General features: G+C 41.0%; 1 protein-coding gene across 5 annotated transcripts in view; it reads right to left on the reverse strand.

Annotated features, from left to right (window-relative positions):
• The window catches only part of CFAP54 (cilia and flagella associated protein 54), a 2,603,731-nt gene that overhangs the window by 1,877,550 nt on the left and 710,665 nt on the right, over positions 1-15,516 (reverse strand). For all 5 annotated transcript variants that reach the window (XR_013608312.1, XR_013608313.1, XM_078677994.1 and 2 more), the window contains exon 22: positions 5,754-5,843. Coding sequence is in view for 3 of the 5 variants with exons in the window: in XM_078677994.1 (XP_078534120.1) it covers positions 5,754-5,843 (90 nt within the window). In the remaining 2 variants the exon portion in view is untranslated. The remainder of the gene's footprint in view (positions 1-5,753; positions 5,844-15,516) is intronic.

Raw genomic sequence — 15,516 nt, forward strand, 5'->3', positions numbered from 1 at the left:
GTAGGCTGAAACCAGATTGGGGTTGCTTGTTTTTCCATTCAGAAGGGACCTGGCTAGCAGGTTTGGGCTGGACTGTTCCTACTTGAGCAGAACCAAAGCTGACTTGCATACAGCTCGTTTCTGTTTGGAGTGGCATAGTGGTTGAAAAACAATGGATTAGATTGTGGCCACAAGGGTTTATGGGCTGCTCTGGATAACAGCATCCTGGTCTTTTTTGATGAAAAAAGGGCCTATTGATTTTGTCTGCAACCATCCTACACAGGACTGTTCAAGGTGGATATAAAAAAAACAAAGACTGGAAACTCAAACTTGGGTTTGAACAGAAAAAGCAGGAGACAGGAATGCACCAGACTCACCCAGAGTCAGCAAACTACTGACTAAACAGAAAGAGCTGAAATCCAATGAACACCTGACACCAGCTTCTTATATGCTCTGTAATGTGAGTTTGAGATGAAAAAGAAGCAGACAAGAGGCAGGAAGTGATTACCCACTATAGTGAATTGGTAAGGGAAAACAAAATGTACTAGAAAAAACAGTCTCAACCAAAGTAATTACCAACAAATAGTATTCAATGATTAAAGGTACTTTTAGAAAAAAACTGAATTGGTGAGATAATTATTTTGAAAATGATTCTTAGGGCCTAATTACGATGCGGTCAGACACGGCTCCGACCATCTGTAGGAGCTGCACCGACGGCATCATAATATGCCGGTCGGATTCCTTTCTGACCGACCCATTAAGATGGAGTTGTTTGGAAAGGAATGCGAACATTCATTCTGACCGGCTTTTGACGGGGTCCGAATGTGGCCAGTAATCCCTCGGGCGGCTCTTTCCACCGGAGGGATAACAATGTTGGATATACACAACCTTTCTGTGCCGGCCTTTCTGACACAGAAAGGCTGTCGGAACTCAACTTTGCTGGCCCCAGCAGGGCCCCCTTTGGTGCGCGGCCTCCGGTTGGGGGCCGAGGGGCACCCCTGTGGATTCCTGCACCTTGTGGCAGACACCTTGAGGGGCCTGCCACAGGATGCAGGGATGAACTGCACCTTGCATTTAACAATGGGAGCATGCATTCCGGCCGGAGTGCATGCTCCCATTGTAAAGTATAGAAGTGTGACAGAACAGTGTTAGTTTGCATCCTAATTAGTCGGTCGGGACTGCCGACCGGGTGTCAGTTGGTCCCTTGACGAGACGATCCTCAGGATGACCACCCAACATCGTAATGAGGCCCTTACTTGTTTAAGCAAGCTCCATTCAAGCAGCAAGCAAGATATGGCAAGAACGAATATATAGAAGGCATCAGGTACATTTGGATTAATGAAACAAGGATCTCCTGAAGGAGTAGTTGACATTGAATTTTTTAAACTTTATAAATCAATCTATGTGGTAGGTATCAAATGAATCCAACCACTAACAATCTTGAAATCATTCTAGCAAATGAATCAGTATAAGAAGGCGTAGTCTATGTAGATTATCAAAGATATATTTACACAATATAGATGATTCAATACAATACATACGATGAACACATATATATATGAAAATTCCAGTATTTACACAACCATAATTTGAATGGACATGTATTCTGGTTTAAGAGACAAGCATTGGTTGGGTGGATTTACCAGTTACCAATGATCACTATTCAGTAAATTGTGCTTAATTATCCTGTGAATGTTAGGTGGCGATTGTACTTTTATGACCCTTCAAAATCATTCATTGTATATATTGTATTAAATTATGTTCTATATTGTATAAATATATTATTATAATCTACTTAGTCAATGCTTTATAACTTTAATTCTTTACCCAGTCTCCTTGGGGGATGATTGGGTAGTCCTAATGTATTAACCAGGTAAATTTGAGTGTAGACATTTGGACCGCCTTATGCAAATTAATACCAACCTTATTTTCACAAGAACAGTCCATCTCTTGTGATTTGCTCAGAGTGACACCCTACACACAACAGGTATGCCTAGAGGTGGGATCCATAATATGGGTGCCACAGGGCTCCAGCTACACCTCATTGACGAGGCCTAATAGGATTAAATGAGTCTGGGGTGCTAATTTCCTCATTCAGAGGGGACCCTGCTTAGTGGCTTGGGTTTACCTGCTCCTATTGGAACAGGACCAAGACTGATCTGCATATGGCTGATCTCTGTCAGTAGTGGCATAGTAGGTGAAGATTGAGAAATGTATAGAAAATTTTGCAGCATGAGATAAAGGGGCAAATGGTATGAGACAAGCTATAATCGAGTGGGAGAAAGAGGTATCCAAAGGAACAGGCACAGAGAAACAATGAGGTCTAGAATGCAAAAAAATAAATGGCAGAAAGTGAAGAAGCAGAGAAAAGGTAGAATTGAAGATGAGAGAGTTAGCGAGAAAAATAGGAGATGGAGATTTATGAGGTCGAGTGAAAGAGGGAGGAACATCTAGAATGTGGCACAGGTAGTAGAAAGGCTAGGAGAAAGGGATGCAGTGACACAACAAAGAAAGGGGTACAAAGAGAAATATGTGGAGAAAGAGACAAAGTACTAGAAACAATTAGAGAGAGAAACAAAATAGAGAAAGTTAGGTATAAGCAGTGGAGAAAGCATGAGATTGTCGTATGCTGAGATAAAGAGGTAGAAAGAAAATGAGGCTACAAGGAGAAAGCTCCATTCAAGCAGCAAGCAAGATATGGCAAGAACGAATATATAGAAGGCATCAGGTACATTTGGATTAATGAAACAAGGATCTCCTGAAGGAGTAATTGACATTGAATTTTTTAAACTTTATAAATCAATCTATGTGGTAGGTATCAAATGAATCCAACCACTAACAATCTTGAAATCATTCTAGCAAATGAATCAGTATAAGAAGGCGTAGTCTATGTAGATTATCAAAGATATATTTACACAATATAGATGATTCAATACAATACATACGATGAACACATATATATATGAAAATTCCAGTATTTACACAACCATAATTTGAATGGACATGTATTCTGGTTTAAGAGACAAGCATTGGTTGGGTGGATTTACCAGTTACCAATGATCACTATTCAGTAAATTGTGCTTAATTATCCTGTGAATGTTAGGTGGCGATTGTACTTTTATGACCCTTCAAAATCATTCATTGTATATATTGTATTAAATTATGTTCTATATTGTATAAATATATTATTATAATCTACTTAGTCAAGGCTTTATTACTTTAATTCTTTACCCAGTCTCCTTGGGGGATGATTGGGTAGTCCTAATGTATTAACCAGGTAAATTTGAGTGTAGACATTTGGACCGCCTTATGCAAATTAATACCAACCTTATTTTCACAAGAACAGTCCATCTCTTGTGTTTTGCTCAGAGTGACACCCTACACACAACAGGTATGCCTAGATGTGGGATCCATAATATGGGTGCCACAGGGCTCCAGCTATACCTCATTGACGAGGCCTAATAGGATTAAATGAGTCTGGGGTGCTAATTTCCTCATTCAGAGGGGACCCTGCTTAGTGGCTTGGGTTTACCTGCTCCTATTGGAACAGGACCAAGACTGATCTGCATATGGCTGATCTCTGTCAGTAGTGGCATAGTAGGTGAAGATTGAGAAATGTATAGAAAATTTTGCAGCATGAGATAAAGGGGCAAATGGTATGAGACAAGCTATAATCGAGTGGGAGAAAGAGGTATCCAAAGGAACAGGCACAGAGAAACAATGAGGTCTAGAAAGCAAAAAAATAAATGGCAGAAAGTGAAGATGCAGAGAAAAGGTAGAATTGAAGATGAGAGAGTTAGCGAGAAAAAAATAGGAGATGGAGATTTACGAGGTCGAGTGAAAGAGGGAGGAACATCTAGAATGTGGCACAGGTAGTAGAAAGGCTAGGAGAAAGGGATGCAGTGACACAACAAAGAAAGTGGTACAAAGAGAAATATGTGGAGAAAGAGACAAAGTACTAGAAACAATTAGAGAGAGAAACAAAATAGAGAAAGTTAGGTATAAGCAGTGGAGAAAGCATGAGATTGTCGTATGCTGAGATAAAGAGGTAGAAAGAAAATGAGGTTACAAGGAGAAAGAGATAGAGAAAAAAGCTAAAAGGTTAGAAGAATGAGTATGCAAAAGATAATGTGGTTGAATAGAAAAAAGGGGCAAATAAAGTGGAAAAAACTTTGAGATAGAAAAAGAGATAGTGGCACATGCATCAAAGCTTTTTGCGATCGCAAACGGTGCGATTCGCAAAAATCATCTGTTTGCGATCGCAAAATTAGCTTTTGTGATGGATCAAGGATCAAGGCCCTCACAATTTGAGAATTCGCAAATAATTGCGAGTTCTCAAATTGCGATTGCATTTAAGTAATTGCATTTTGCGATTCCTTAAATGCAATGTAAGAACCACTTTGAAGTAGCAATTTCGCTAGTAGGGGTCACAAATTACCATGAAGTTGAACTACATGGTAATTTGCAAAAACTTTGAAAAATGCACTAAAGTGCATTCTTCAAAGTTGTAGGTTACACACACATCCTTGGGACATGTGTGTGCGCAACATTTGTGCACAGATCAATTTCAGGGGTGCAACAGGGTGTCCATTTGGCACCCTTGAAATTGCATGCACAATTTGCGAGGACCTATTGGTATTCGCAAATTGCGCGTGCACCATAGGAATGAATGGGAAGCCATTCATTATTTGCGACACACAATTTGCGACTCGCAAATAAGGAATGTGTAGGAATCTCTATTTTTACAGCGATTCCTACATGCATAGGCTTTTGTGAGTCCATAATTGCAATTCCTTAATAATCGAAATTAAGGACTCGCAAAATCCTAGCTTGATGCATGTGTCTGATAGTGAAATAGATAAATGAACACAAAGATATAGAAATAAACCATCCTCTCAATATTGTAGGCCTTTGTTTGCAATCACATTTAATTCAACTCTTATAATTTTCCTTTTTGGCACAAACATTAGTCTTAAATTATTACTTGCTGAACTGAATTTTGTATCCTGTAATTGTTTTTCGGCTCAAATTGTAATACTTTTTTTAGGTGTTTGCATTACTTTACTTGTGAAGATCCTACCAAAAAACTGATATTTGAGAAAATAAGGGGCCAGATGCATGAAGACAATGGTCTCAAATTGGTTGTAATTTGTAACCAGTCTTGTTGAAATCACTATGGGATTTTGAGAACTGGTCTATGTACTAATAGGTAAGTTCACAAAATTCTGAATCGGAGTGGGTCACAGTCCAACCTACTTAACATTCTTTAGGTAAGTTAGAAATTGTGAGTCAATCAAATCTTTCAAAATTACAGGGTTGGTGGCCTGCACGTGTCAGCAGACTACCAGGTCTTAAAGGAAAAGGGGATTTTTTTTTATTGCGTTTTTTTAAAGGTTCGATGAGAGCTGGTATTGGTCCTGTAGACCACTGCCTACTCCCCTGATTCTTTTACTCCCATTCACAATGGGGAAGGGGTGAAAAAAGGGACCCCTTCCCTTTGCGAATTGGTTGATACCCCAACTTGAGTGTCCGGAATTTCAGACGCAAAACATTGCAAAATTACTATTGCAATATGTTTCATATGATACCAATTTGCAACTTGGGAGTGACGCCTACAAAAAAAAACTTCTTAACTGTCAATCTGTAACCATTTGGAAATCTATTTTAGGAGTCGGAAAGAACCTCAGTGTTTTTAACCTCAAAATATGTTAGCACAATCGGCCTAATGTCCTCCAAATAAAACAAAAACATCAAAGTTTTCATTCGTGGCTTACCTCTTCCCCAGTACATGGAAGGTTATAATCATTTAGCCTCGCTTTTGCTTCACCTGTTACTTGTCGGCCAAATAAACAGTACCAGGAAACCTTTTAAGGTGGAAACAAGAACAATTACTTTAGATTTTTACAAATGTTATATTTAAAGGTGATTTTCAACCTAATTTAATAGTAAAAGTGACTGATGGAACAAACTACGAACACATATAACATTCCAACAATCCAACTTTAATGAAACAGTCCCAAAAGAAAGCAGGAAACAATTGTTCACAGAAAGAACCCCCAGTTTTCTTGATAACTTATGTGATGATCCCATCATACAATGTATTCCACAAATAACGAATGAGAAAAATAAACAAGGTTGTTTCTGTCATTCAACACTTACAGCAACATTTCTTCATGCAATGGCTTGTTGTGCGAGGTTGTGAATACGTGAATTACTAGTTGGGGTGGATGGTATTCCACCACAAGCAATAATATCACTATTCTTGTTAGGTCCAATAACGTTTTTAGCCCCTGCTAACTATGCCACAGAGCAGACAGGCTTAACCTAAGAAAATGTGTAAAGCATTTAAAAGTACCAAAACAGTTAAAAAGCCAAAAACAAAATAACAATCCACTCCAATTCATAAAGCTTGAGTATATATATTTTTAAGTAGAGTACATTTTAATGAATAAAAAGTGACCAAAACCTCTAAAATGTAACAAAGAGAACCAGATACATGAATTTAATATTTTTAGATAAAAATAGCCCCAAAAAGCATGTAGCACCAACCACAGTCATCTGGTTACACTTGACCAGTACAAAGAGAAGGTTTAAGGCTAACCGCGATAGAGCATGGGTAGGAAAAAGAGACCAGATTAGTCCCAGTTGGAAGTTTTACCTTTTGACTTAGGGGACGATTACGATGTAGTTTGGAAACTCTTCTGACCGAATGGGTTTTGGATTCTTCTTCGACCAAATTGGGTTCTGCGAGTCCGACCAACCGATTATGATGCTTCCCTACATCGTTCGGTCAGACTCACATTGACTTCAATGGGTGCCTGTGTTCCGAACGAGAACACAGGCTCCCATTGAAAAAAGGGGTGGTTGGAGAAAACCTTGCACCCTGTGCCAGGCACCCCATGGTGCCAGCCACACTGTGCATGGTTGGGAAGAGGGGTCCATTGGTACTGCACGGGCCCCAAGCGGAGGCCTCAGGGTGAAGGCGGGCCTTCTATGAGCCCCTAAAGTCCAATTCCAACAGCCGTTTCATGTCAGGCAAACCAATCCGGAACGGCTGGCCAACTCAGCCATCGTATCACTTGGTCGGAAACAGTGTCCATAGGGCTGTAGGATTCAGCTCCGAATGACTCGGGCTGTCCGAATGCCATTCAAAACCAATTCAGACAGCCCTGACGGTTTCCCTGCATCGTAATTGGTCGCTCAGAAATGTCTCCAATTCGATCGGAAACATAGGTTCCGAATCGTATTTGGAGAATCCGAATCCCATTTGGAGCCTTTCCGAACATCGTAATTGGCTCCTTAGTCTCTGAAATTAAAGTCAAAAATTCTCAGCTGGGCAAAGCAGTAGGCTGTGGCCAAGATAGATTCCATGAGACCAGACAGCCGTCAGACGAAGTTCTAGTAAAGCCGCTGACATTTAGCAGGAAAGCTCTGAGCAGGAGAAATTCAAAATGCTTGGCCAAGGAGTGTACCTCGATAGCCGTATACTTTTGATGTCTTTGCCTGGAGAAGATTTTTACCTTAGGACGGAGTCACTTCTTTGGAGCCCGGATTCTTCCAGTGGGCCAGTATTCTGTAGCTGAACAGAGTTCCACAAAGCCGGATACCTTCCTGGCAACATCCCACTGAATCAGATGTGTTGCTGCAGAAAAGCTCAGAGCAGAAGCAACCTGAATCTTTGGCTCAGTGGCAGCACACCTTCGTAATACTGACTTGTCAGGTTTGTCCCAGTCTTCTGTTGGCTCTCCAGGCAAAAATCCTTAAAAGTGTTTCCAACGCCAAGCTTTTAGGGCTAGGTAGGAAAAGTACAATCTGACTCTAAGGGCCTCAAGACTTTAGGCACAATGCTTAAAAGTCAGAACCCACTCCAGAAGAAGCAACCGTCAAGCTCCAGGGAAGGTCCAATTGTAACTGATCAGCTGGGCTCTCTCTGGAAAGTGGGCTTCTTGTTGTGTCCCTGAAGCTTAACAAGAGGTCAGCCAACTGACTCTTGAAGTCCACTTTTCAGTCTTGTGTACAAGTGGGAGCAGATCTCCTCTCAGGTCACAATAGCAGGTGCTGTTCTACTTCTGTCTTCCACATGTCCAGAGGTGTTCTGAAGAGGGTGCTGGCAATGACCCCTCTGCTAGCCTGTGGGTGGAGCTTCAAAGTGCCCCTCTCTACCTAAAACAAACATGGCAGAAATTTTCTTTTCCTGTGCAGAGCTCCCCATGTTCACCCAGAGGTGTAGCTATGATAATGGGCAAGCTCTCCCCTGTGGTCACTCCAAACCAGCTCTGGATGCAGCTCCTCTCCGATTGGGTTTGGTGCTTGGCTGGCTAGCTTAGCGATAGAGGGGGCAGGCCCAGGTGTGAGCTACATCTGCATGTGACAGAGTAGTCATCTCTTGGAGTTTAGTTCCTGGGGGCATCCCTGGTGCTCATTCTGTCAGGGGAAGGCTAACCTATCTCCCTTTGTTTCAGTATCTGGAAGCCGCTTCACACATTATCAAGGAGCCAATCGGCTCCTCGGTGACAATGAGCACTGGCAAAAAGGCACATTTAGCCGAGACAGAAAAATTACAACAGTCTAAAAGTGTCTATTTTAAAATAGTAATTTAAAATCTGACTTGGTCATTAAATTTGATTTTAACTAAACTATTAAAATGAGTCCTTGAATTATTTCTTTAGCTACTCCCTAACTGAAGTTTAGCATTATAAGGTGTTATAATGTAACCTAGGGCTTTCCTTCAAGAGAGCCCGCCTTGCCACAGAACAAAATGACTTTGGAGGGTTTTCACTGCCAAGACATGCAAAACATAAAATATACATGTTGTACTTGTTAAATACCATGTACCCTGTCCTATGGGCATTTAGGGCCTAACTTAAAAGTGACATAAGTATTAAAAAGAAAGGTTAGGCCCAGCAAAATGTTTTTTTGGACAGGTTGAATTGGCAGTTTTAAAACTGCATACCCAGGATGCAGGGGCAGGCCTGGAGGAATGCTCTGCATTGTCTCTTTTGTGGTGGCATTGTATGTGTTGCAGTCCACTAGTTGCATTTAACTAATAAGTCCTGGGTATACTTTTGCACCATTACTAGGGACGTATAGGTAAATTAAATATGCCAATCAGGAGGGTTGCCAATTTGCACATGTGTTAGGGGTCAGTGCACATGCATTGGGAAATGGACAAAATTGTTCCAGTGTGTATAGTCTAAAATCCAGCAATAAAGTTGAATGTGAGTGACCACACAAATAACGGCAAAAATGGGCTTTTCCCTACTGTGGTCAAAATATGTGCTCTTCAACCAACTTAATGTGGCAGAAGGCTATTCCCAAAGTCAGTATAACTGTTTTATTCATGAAAGTTTCTCCTTTCATTGGCGTGGTTGTGTGTGTGCCTGTGTGGATAAACAAAAGTGTGAATGTGAGCATGAGTCAAAGTTTGGATGAGTGAGTGCATGTATATATAAACAAGTGATTGTCTGAGGGCTTGGATGAATTCTCCATGAACAAATGAGTGCATGGTTGGGCGGGGAAGTGCATGGACGAATGTAGAAAGATTACACCTATGTTACATGGCAAGGCATAAGTCAGCAGTAGTGATAATGTTACAAAAACCCAATTACTAATATTATTTTCTCTGAAAACATTAAATCATGGAAAGTCACCACTGTACTAAGAATGCCCAAAAATACATAAAATCAACACCATTATGCCAGTTTAAGCAGTCTTGCAATATTTCAAGAACCCTGTAAAGCGCTTGACTGCCTTTTTTTCACTATGTTTGTATACAAATACCACAGAAATATATACATACACTATCACCATTATGTCAGTGCAAGCATTACGGAGTCAGAGGAAGGCACCATCATGCCAAGAATGCTTACTATATTTCAAGAATTATCATCTGCATGCATGATTGGATGTCCCCAGTTACTTAGGGCATTTCTGATTTGCAGCAAAAACAAATTATGATGGGAGGATACTTTCAATAAGTCCAACTGCTGGCAATTGTTTGGGGTACCATTCCAGCCCATCATTCTTTTGCCCAGCATGCCACCTCAGTTTGGACCCAACCATATGCAAACCAGTCAACCTTGTCCCAATAGGAACAGACCAGCTCAAACTGCCAGGCCAGGTCCTCACTACACTGGCACACAAGCAACTCAAGGCTGGTTTCGCCCTGATTGGGGCTCTTCAGTAGGGTGTAGCTTGGTTGCCGTGGCACAATGAGCAAGGGACCCACGTCTGGGAATACATTTGGCCACTTAAGGCGTTACTTCAAACACATAAGTGGTACGACTTTTTGCAAGCATTCTTCCATCACCATTTGTGTGCTTGTCATATCTGATTTGCCCATTGCTTATTAAACCTAATTGCAAGTTTTGATTTGCCTTTGTGTATTTTCAATTTGTGCCATCACTCAGTCATCCTTAGTTCGTATTCAAAATAATCTTGAACAAATATTCAAATTTGCACTTTCTTTAACGGTTTTCATCTTCCTCAAATGACATATCCTTGAACAAATGTAAATGTTTAATTGTTGAAGACGAACAATGCATAGTCTATGAGCCCACTTCAACTGACTTCTGTATTGAGTATGCATGATCAGAAACAGTTTTGCAGGATGATTCATTCAGTCCCAGTGATGCAACAAAACATCAAAAACAAAATGCCATACAGCCCAGGGTACCAACAGTATCCGCTGATTCATAGTAATGATTCTTCTCAGTTGTTATCAGAGAAATTTCACAATGATGGAGCTCGAGAGGTGAGGCAGATTGTTTATTGGAGCAGACCTAGAGGTAGACCAGAATGGCTCATACATTGATGATGAAGTCGAAGGCCACCCTGTTTCATTTTTAATTGACACAGGGGCTACCAGTTTCACAGGTGGTTCTGTGGCAGTCCCAAATCTACCCTCTTGGAAAGAGAAGCCCAAGTGTAGGGAGCAGTAATTAACGTACTACCAACCAGGTTACTGGAGATGTCCCAGTTAAAAAAGGACAAATGTAGAATAAACATCAGTTCATTTTGTGCGATTCAAGTCGTGTAACTTTGTTGGGCAGGAACATCATTTGCAGTGTGTGATTTACTGCACACAATATGGTGTTGAGTTTGAAACACAAGATAAGTATTCAGTGTTTAAAATCAATTCACAAGATTTAAGGATTTAATTGTTGCCAGCTTTACCAAAAGATGATCTTCCTCTGGATTTAAACATGCTGTCAAAGAAGAGGTGTGGGATTTCTCTGGTAAAGAGATAGGACTGATAAAAGGTGCAGAACCAGTTAAAATTTATGTCACACGGGATGCAGTTTTCCCCAGAAAAAACAGCACAAACTTTCAGACGAAGGAATAAAACCTGTAATTGAGAAAAGGGTTGAGCAGGGAATCTTTTGTGGCAGTGCTTGGCAGCCCTTGCAACTCTCCTGTAATGGAAATAAAGAAACCAAGTGGGAAAAGGCACATTGTGCAGGACCTGAGAAAAAAGAATATAATTGTCATTCCTTGTTGTTTGGTGGTATCCAGCAGTGATTTTGTTCCAAATTCAATGCGATGCAGTCATTATTATACAGTCAACGACTTATGCCAAGTATTCATTTCCATTCCTCTACATTAGGAGGGTCAATATTTGTTTGCTGTAGTCAAGTGTGTTGCCCAGAGGGCTGAAAAGATCTTGTTACTCTTGGAAATAATTATGCTGATCAAGTAGCTATTATTCCTCCTAACAGTGTGTCAATGGATGAAAATTAGGCTTTTATCTACATTAGCGGACAGACTTGCCTTAAGCACAGCTGAAGCGCTAACTTAGATTGCTTTTAGACCTATGGTGATGCAGAAAAGCTTAGCATAAGAGATCATTCTTGCAAAGAAAGGTGGTATTTGCAAAGCACTAAACGTGAAGAGGTGCTGCACTTTTATTCCTGATAACAGTCTGATTATTAACAAAAACCTGACTAACATCTGTCGTGAACTTCATTCTTCTGAATAGGATGGCTTATGGGAAGCGATAGGTTCCTGTGTTATTGAGACAAGGAAAGGTTTCATGAAGGTTGGTGAGTGAATCGGTAATTTGTGTGGGGGGGTACCTTACATATTATATTAACAACTATAATAATCATAATGGTTTGTGCAATTCAGTTTCACTTGTTAACATTTTCTGGATTTCGGATTAAAAGTTGTGGGTATATAAATTAGAAGAGACCATCAAAGAGGGAATGGTCTGAAGATTACAAGATGGAGAATATCAAGGATCGGGTCTACAACCAGTTAAAGATGATGGATGGGAGTTCCAGAATTAAGCAGAAAGTAATGTACACTGAATGAATTCCTGAATAATAAAGTTTTATATAGTGTTTTTGTCATTATAAAATAATCAGGGGAGATTTGTGGAATAGTATTAAGGGTTTATATTTTGTGCATTAATAACAACGAGTAATATGCCATTCCACACTTAATTTAACATATACAGATTGAAGTAACATTATTGCAATTGAATTAAAACTCTTATGATATGTAAAAGTGTGTTTATTAATGTGTTTTAAGTATGCTACGTTGTTCTGTTAAATGCTATTTTAGACAAAGTGGATACCATCCGTGTCACTCACTCCTGTTCACCCTGGCCCCAAGTACATCCTCTCCTCAGAGGCTCTGCAGAACGCAGTCAAACTGAGAATATATTTGTTTATTTTCATTGATGTGTTGTTTTGCTTACAATAAACTTTATATAGTGAAGCTATAAGGTTGGAACATAAATTTGTCTCATTTGCTTCTTCGCTGGGTTTATTCGCTGACAGAAATTCTTATTGTTTAATGTTTCAAATTTGTTCAAACATCTCAAGATTACATTAGCATAGAGGGTGTTGAATATTTTTTTTATGAATTGGATGGTGCTTATGTGTTATGGCAATGATGTAGATTATTCTTGTGTTCTGCTTTGCTAAAGAATTTATACTTTTGCTCACTCCATGATTTTGCAAAATTACTAGTTTCCGATGCAAGAATTGTGTGTAAGAACCCCTTTAATTCTGGGGGTGGAGGTCATACTTTAGAAGAATTCCCTTTTCTAGTAGGGATGCTGCACCTTGAATTCTGTCTTATTTTGCTGCACATTTGGGACTTAAAATAATTTCCGACGTTACATACTCTATGTATTGCATCTGAGAGCTTATATGGCGATGAATCTTTACCACTTATTTTGAATTTTTATAATAAAACCCTTTAATTTATTATTGTTCTAGAACTCATTTTTAAAGTGGACTCCATTATTTAATTAACGGTTTTTACTCTGCTAATTGAGGTTTAGAGAGGTGCCCGAACGAATAAGGTACTTACCTTCGGTAAAGCCTTATCTAGTAGAGACAGGATCTAGCTGCAGATTTCTTATCTTAGAATTCTCCTCATGCAAAGACTGGATTTGGATTTTGTTTTACAGCAGTACCTCTGCACGTTTGTAGAGGACATTGAACGACTCCGTAGCAACGTTGTCCTCCGAATGTTATGTTGACAGAGTCTATATAAGCCCTCCCCTGAGACCAGTTTCTTTTGCTACTATTATTTGAGCCAAAACGTGGAGCCATAATAGAAACTGCCTATGGGAACAGTGTGCAAAAAAATAGACATCCTTGTGTCAAACATTTACGAAGGCCTAAAGAAAGGGATCAGAATGCCAAGAAAGGCATCTCATGGGAAACAAGATAAGCAGTTCGCCGAGCGAGGAGGATGAGTGGGTTGTTAAGGAATCTGGGGCTAGATTCTGTCTTTACCAGATAAGGCATTACCGAAGGTGAGTAACTTATTCATCCGATAGAGACATCTAGCCGCAGATTCCTTATCTTAGTATATATATATATATATATATATATATATATATGTATATATATATATATATATATATATATATATATATATATATATATATATATATATATATATATATACATATACGTATATTAGTAGTCATTTCCACAGAAGAAAGTGCCATATCCGAAACCGCAGAAATACGCCTCAGCATGTCAGCCAAGGTGGAGCTTGCCTCTGAGGCCAGGCTAGAGGGGAAAAAGAGGCCAGAGTCTGGGAAAGACTCTAAGCCAAGGGAGGCTGGGCAGTGTCAGACATGAGGTGCAGAAACACAAACTCTTCCCCATCACCTCCAAAACCATGTATCTCAGAAGTAAAAACAGGAGGGGGCATCGGGAAAGAAAAGTGGTGAGGCGTCGATCTGCACCGCCGGTTTTGGCAAATTGGATACCGGCGCCAAAGGTGGGAACCCCAAAGGGCCATGCACCAGCACCGAAAGAGATTCGATAATGGAATTAGAAGGACTTACTGAAGCCAGGATGAACCCACCAGCATGGACACAGTCAAGGAACTTCGCATTTCCATGTGGCCCAAAGGCGCTCCAGGGGAAGGTGAAGACCCAAAAAAAGCATGAAGAGAATTATAATATTGTCACATTGGCTGATAGTCGACCCGGCTCTTGGATAGGTATGGAGGCGTGGGGTGGACTCTCCTATCGGTTCCTCCAGCGAAGAGTGGGAGGAGGATAGATAAGCTTTAGGCAGTAAAGTCAGGAGATGGCGTGACTTCGACCTCCTGAACCTAGCCTTATCGATGGAGAGCGACGTCCACGGGAATGGCTCCTGGAGCGGGCCTGCAAACGGACCCGAGAAGGAGACCGAGGCTGACAGGAAGTCTTGGAAGGCTGTGACAGCCACGCCACTAGGAGCTTCATCTGATGTTCTTGCAGTGCCTTCGGTCGAAGTTGGCGACAAGTGTTGCACTCCAAAGATTCATGTTGCTCCCCCAAGCACCACATACAAGTAGAGTGAGGGTATGTGGCCGACACTTGTCATCCACAGGACCCACAGCTTTGAAACCTAAAGACAGAGGTAGAAGGCACACTGTTCCATCGACGAAAATGTCTAAGTAGGCTGAACCACTACCAAATCAGTGTAGTAAGAATGGAAAAAAAGAAACTGTCATCATCGTGTGAGGGAAGGGCTTATATGGACTCCACCAACGTCACATCTGCACAGAGGTACTGCTATTATCAAATTCTGGGTCCAGTCTGGCGCCTGGGGAGAAATCTAAGATAAGGAATCTTTGACTAGATGTCTCTATCAGACACAGAAAGAAATGCGTTACTTAACTGTAACTGCAGTTATCCAGTATTGGTGTCTTTCATAGATTCACATGCCTGAATCATTCCCCGTCGTCAAGATGGGAGTCCCCGGTACATAAATAAGCAATGTCCTGGGGCGGAGCTAGCCGTGAGACGAGATGGCCGCTGCTTGAGCGAGCTCCTCGCCTGAGCCCTGCATAATCCTTCATTTCCATCCTAAATGCCAATAGACACCGTGCAGCTGTAAGTGCTATACAGCCGCAACTGCAGAAGGGAGACGAAAGCGCCGCGAAAAGCCGACCGCAGCTCCTGGGGCGCCGACAATCCTTGCGGTGCAAGCAGAGGCCTAGAGACGCGAAGGTGGGCCTGGAGCAGCGCGGAACTCGGCGAGAGGCAGAACCGGGCTGCGTGCTGGTGCTTGCGGCCAG

The sequence above is a fragment of the Lissotriton helveticus genome, chromosome 1_1 (assembly GCF_964261635.1).
Source record: "Lissotriton helveticus chromosome 1_1, aLisHel1.1, whole genome shotgun sequence".
NCBI classification, from domain to species: domain Eukaryota; kingdom Metazoa; phylum Chordata; class Amphibia; order Caudata; family Salamandridae; genus Lissotriton; species Lissotriton helveticus.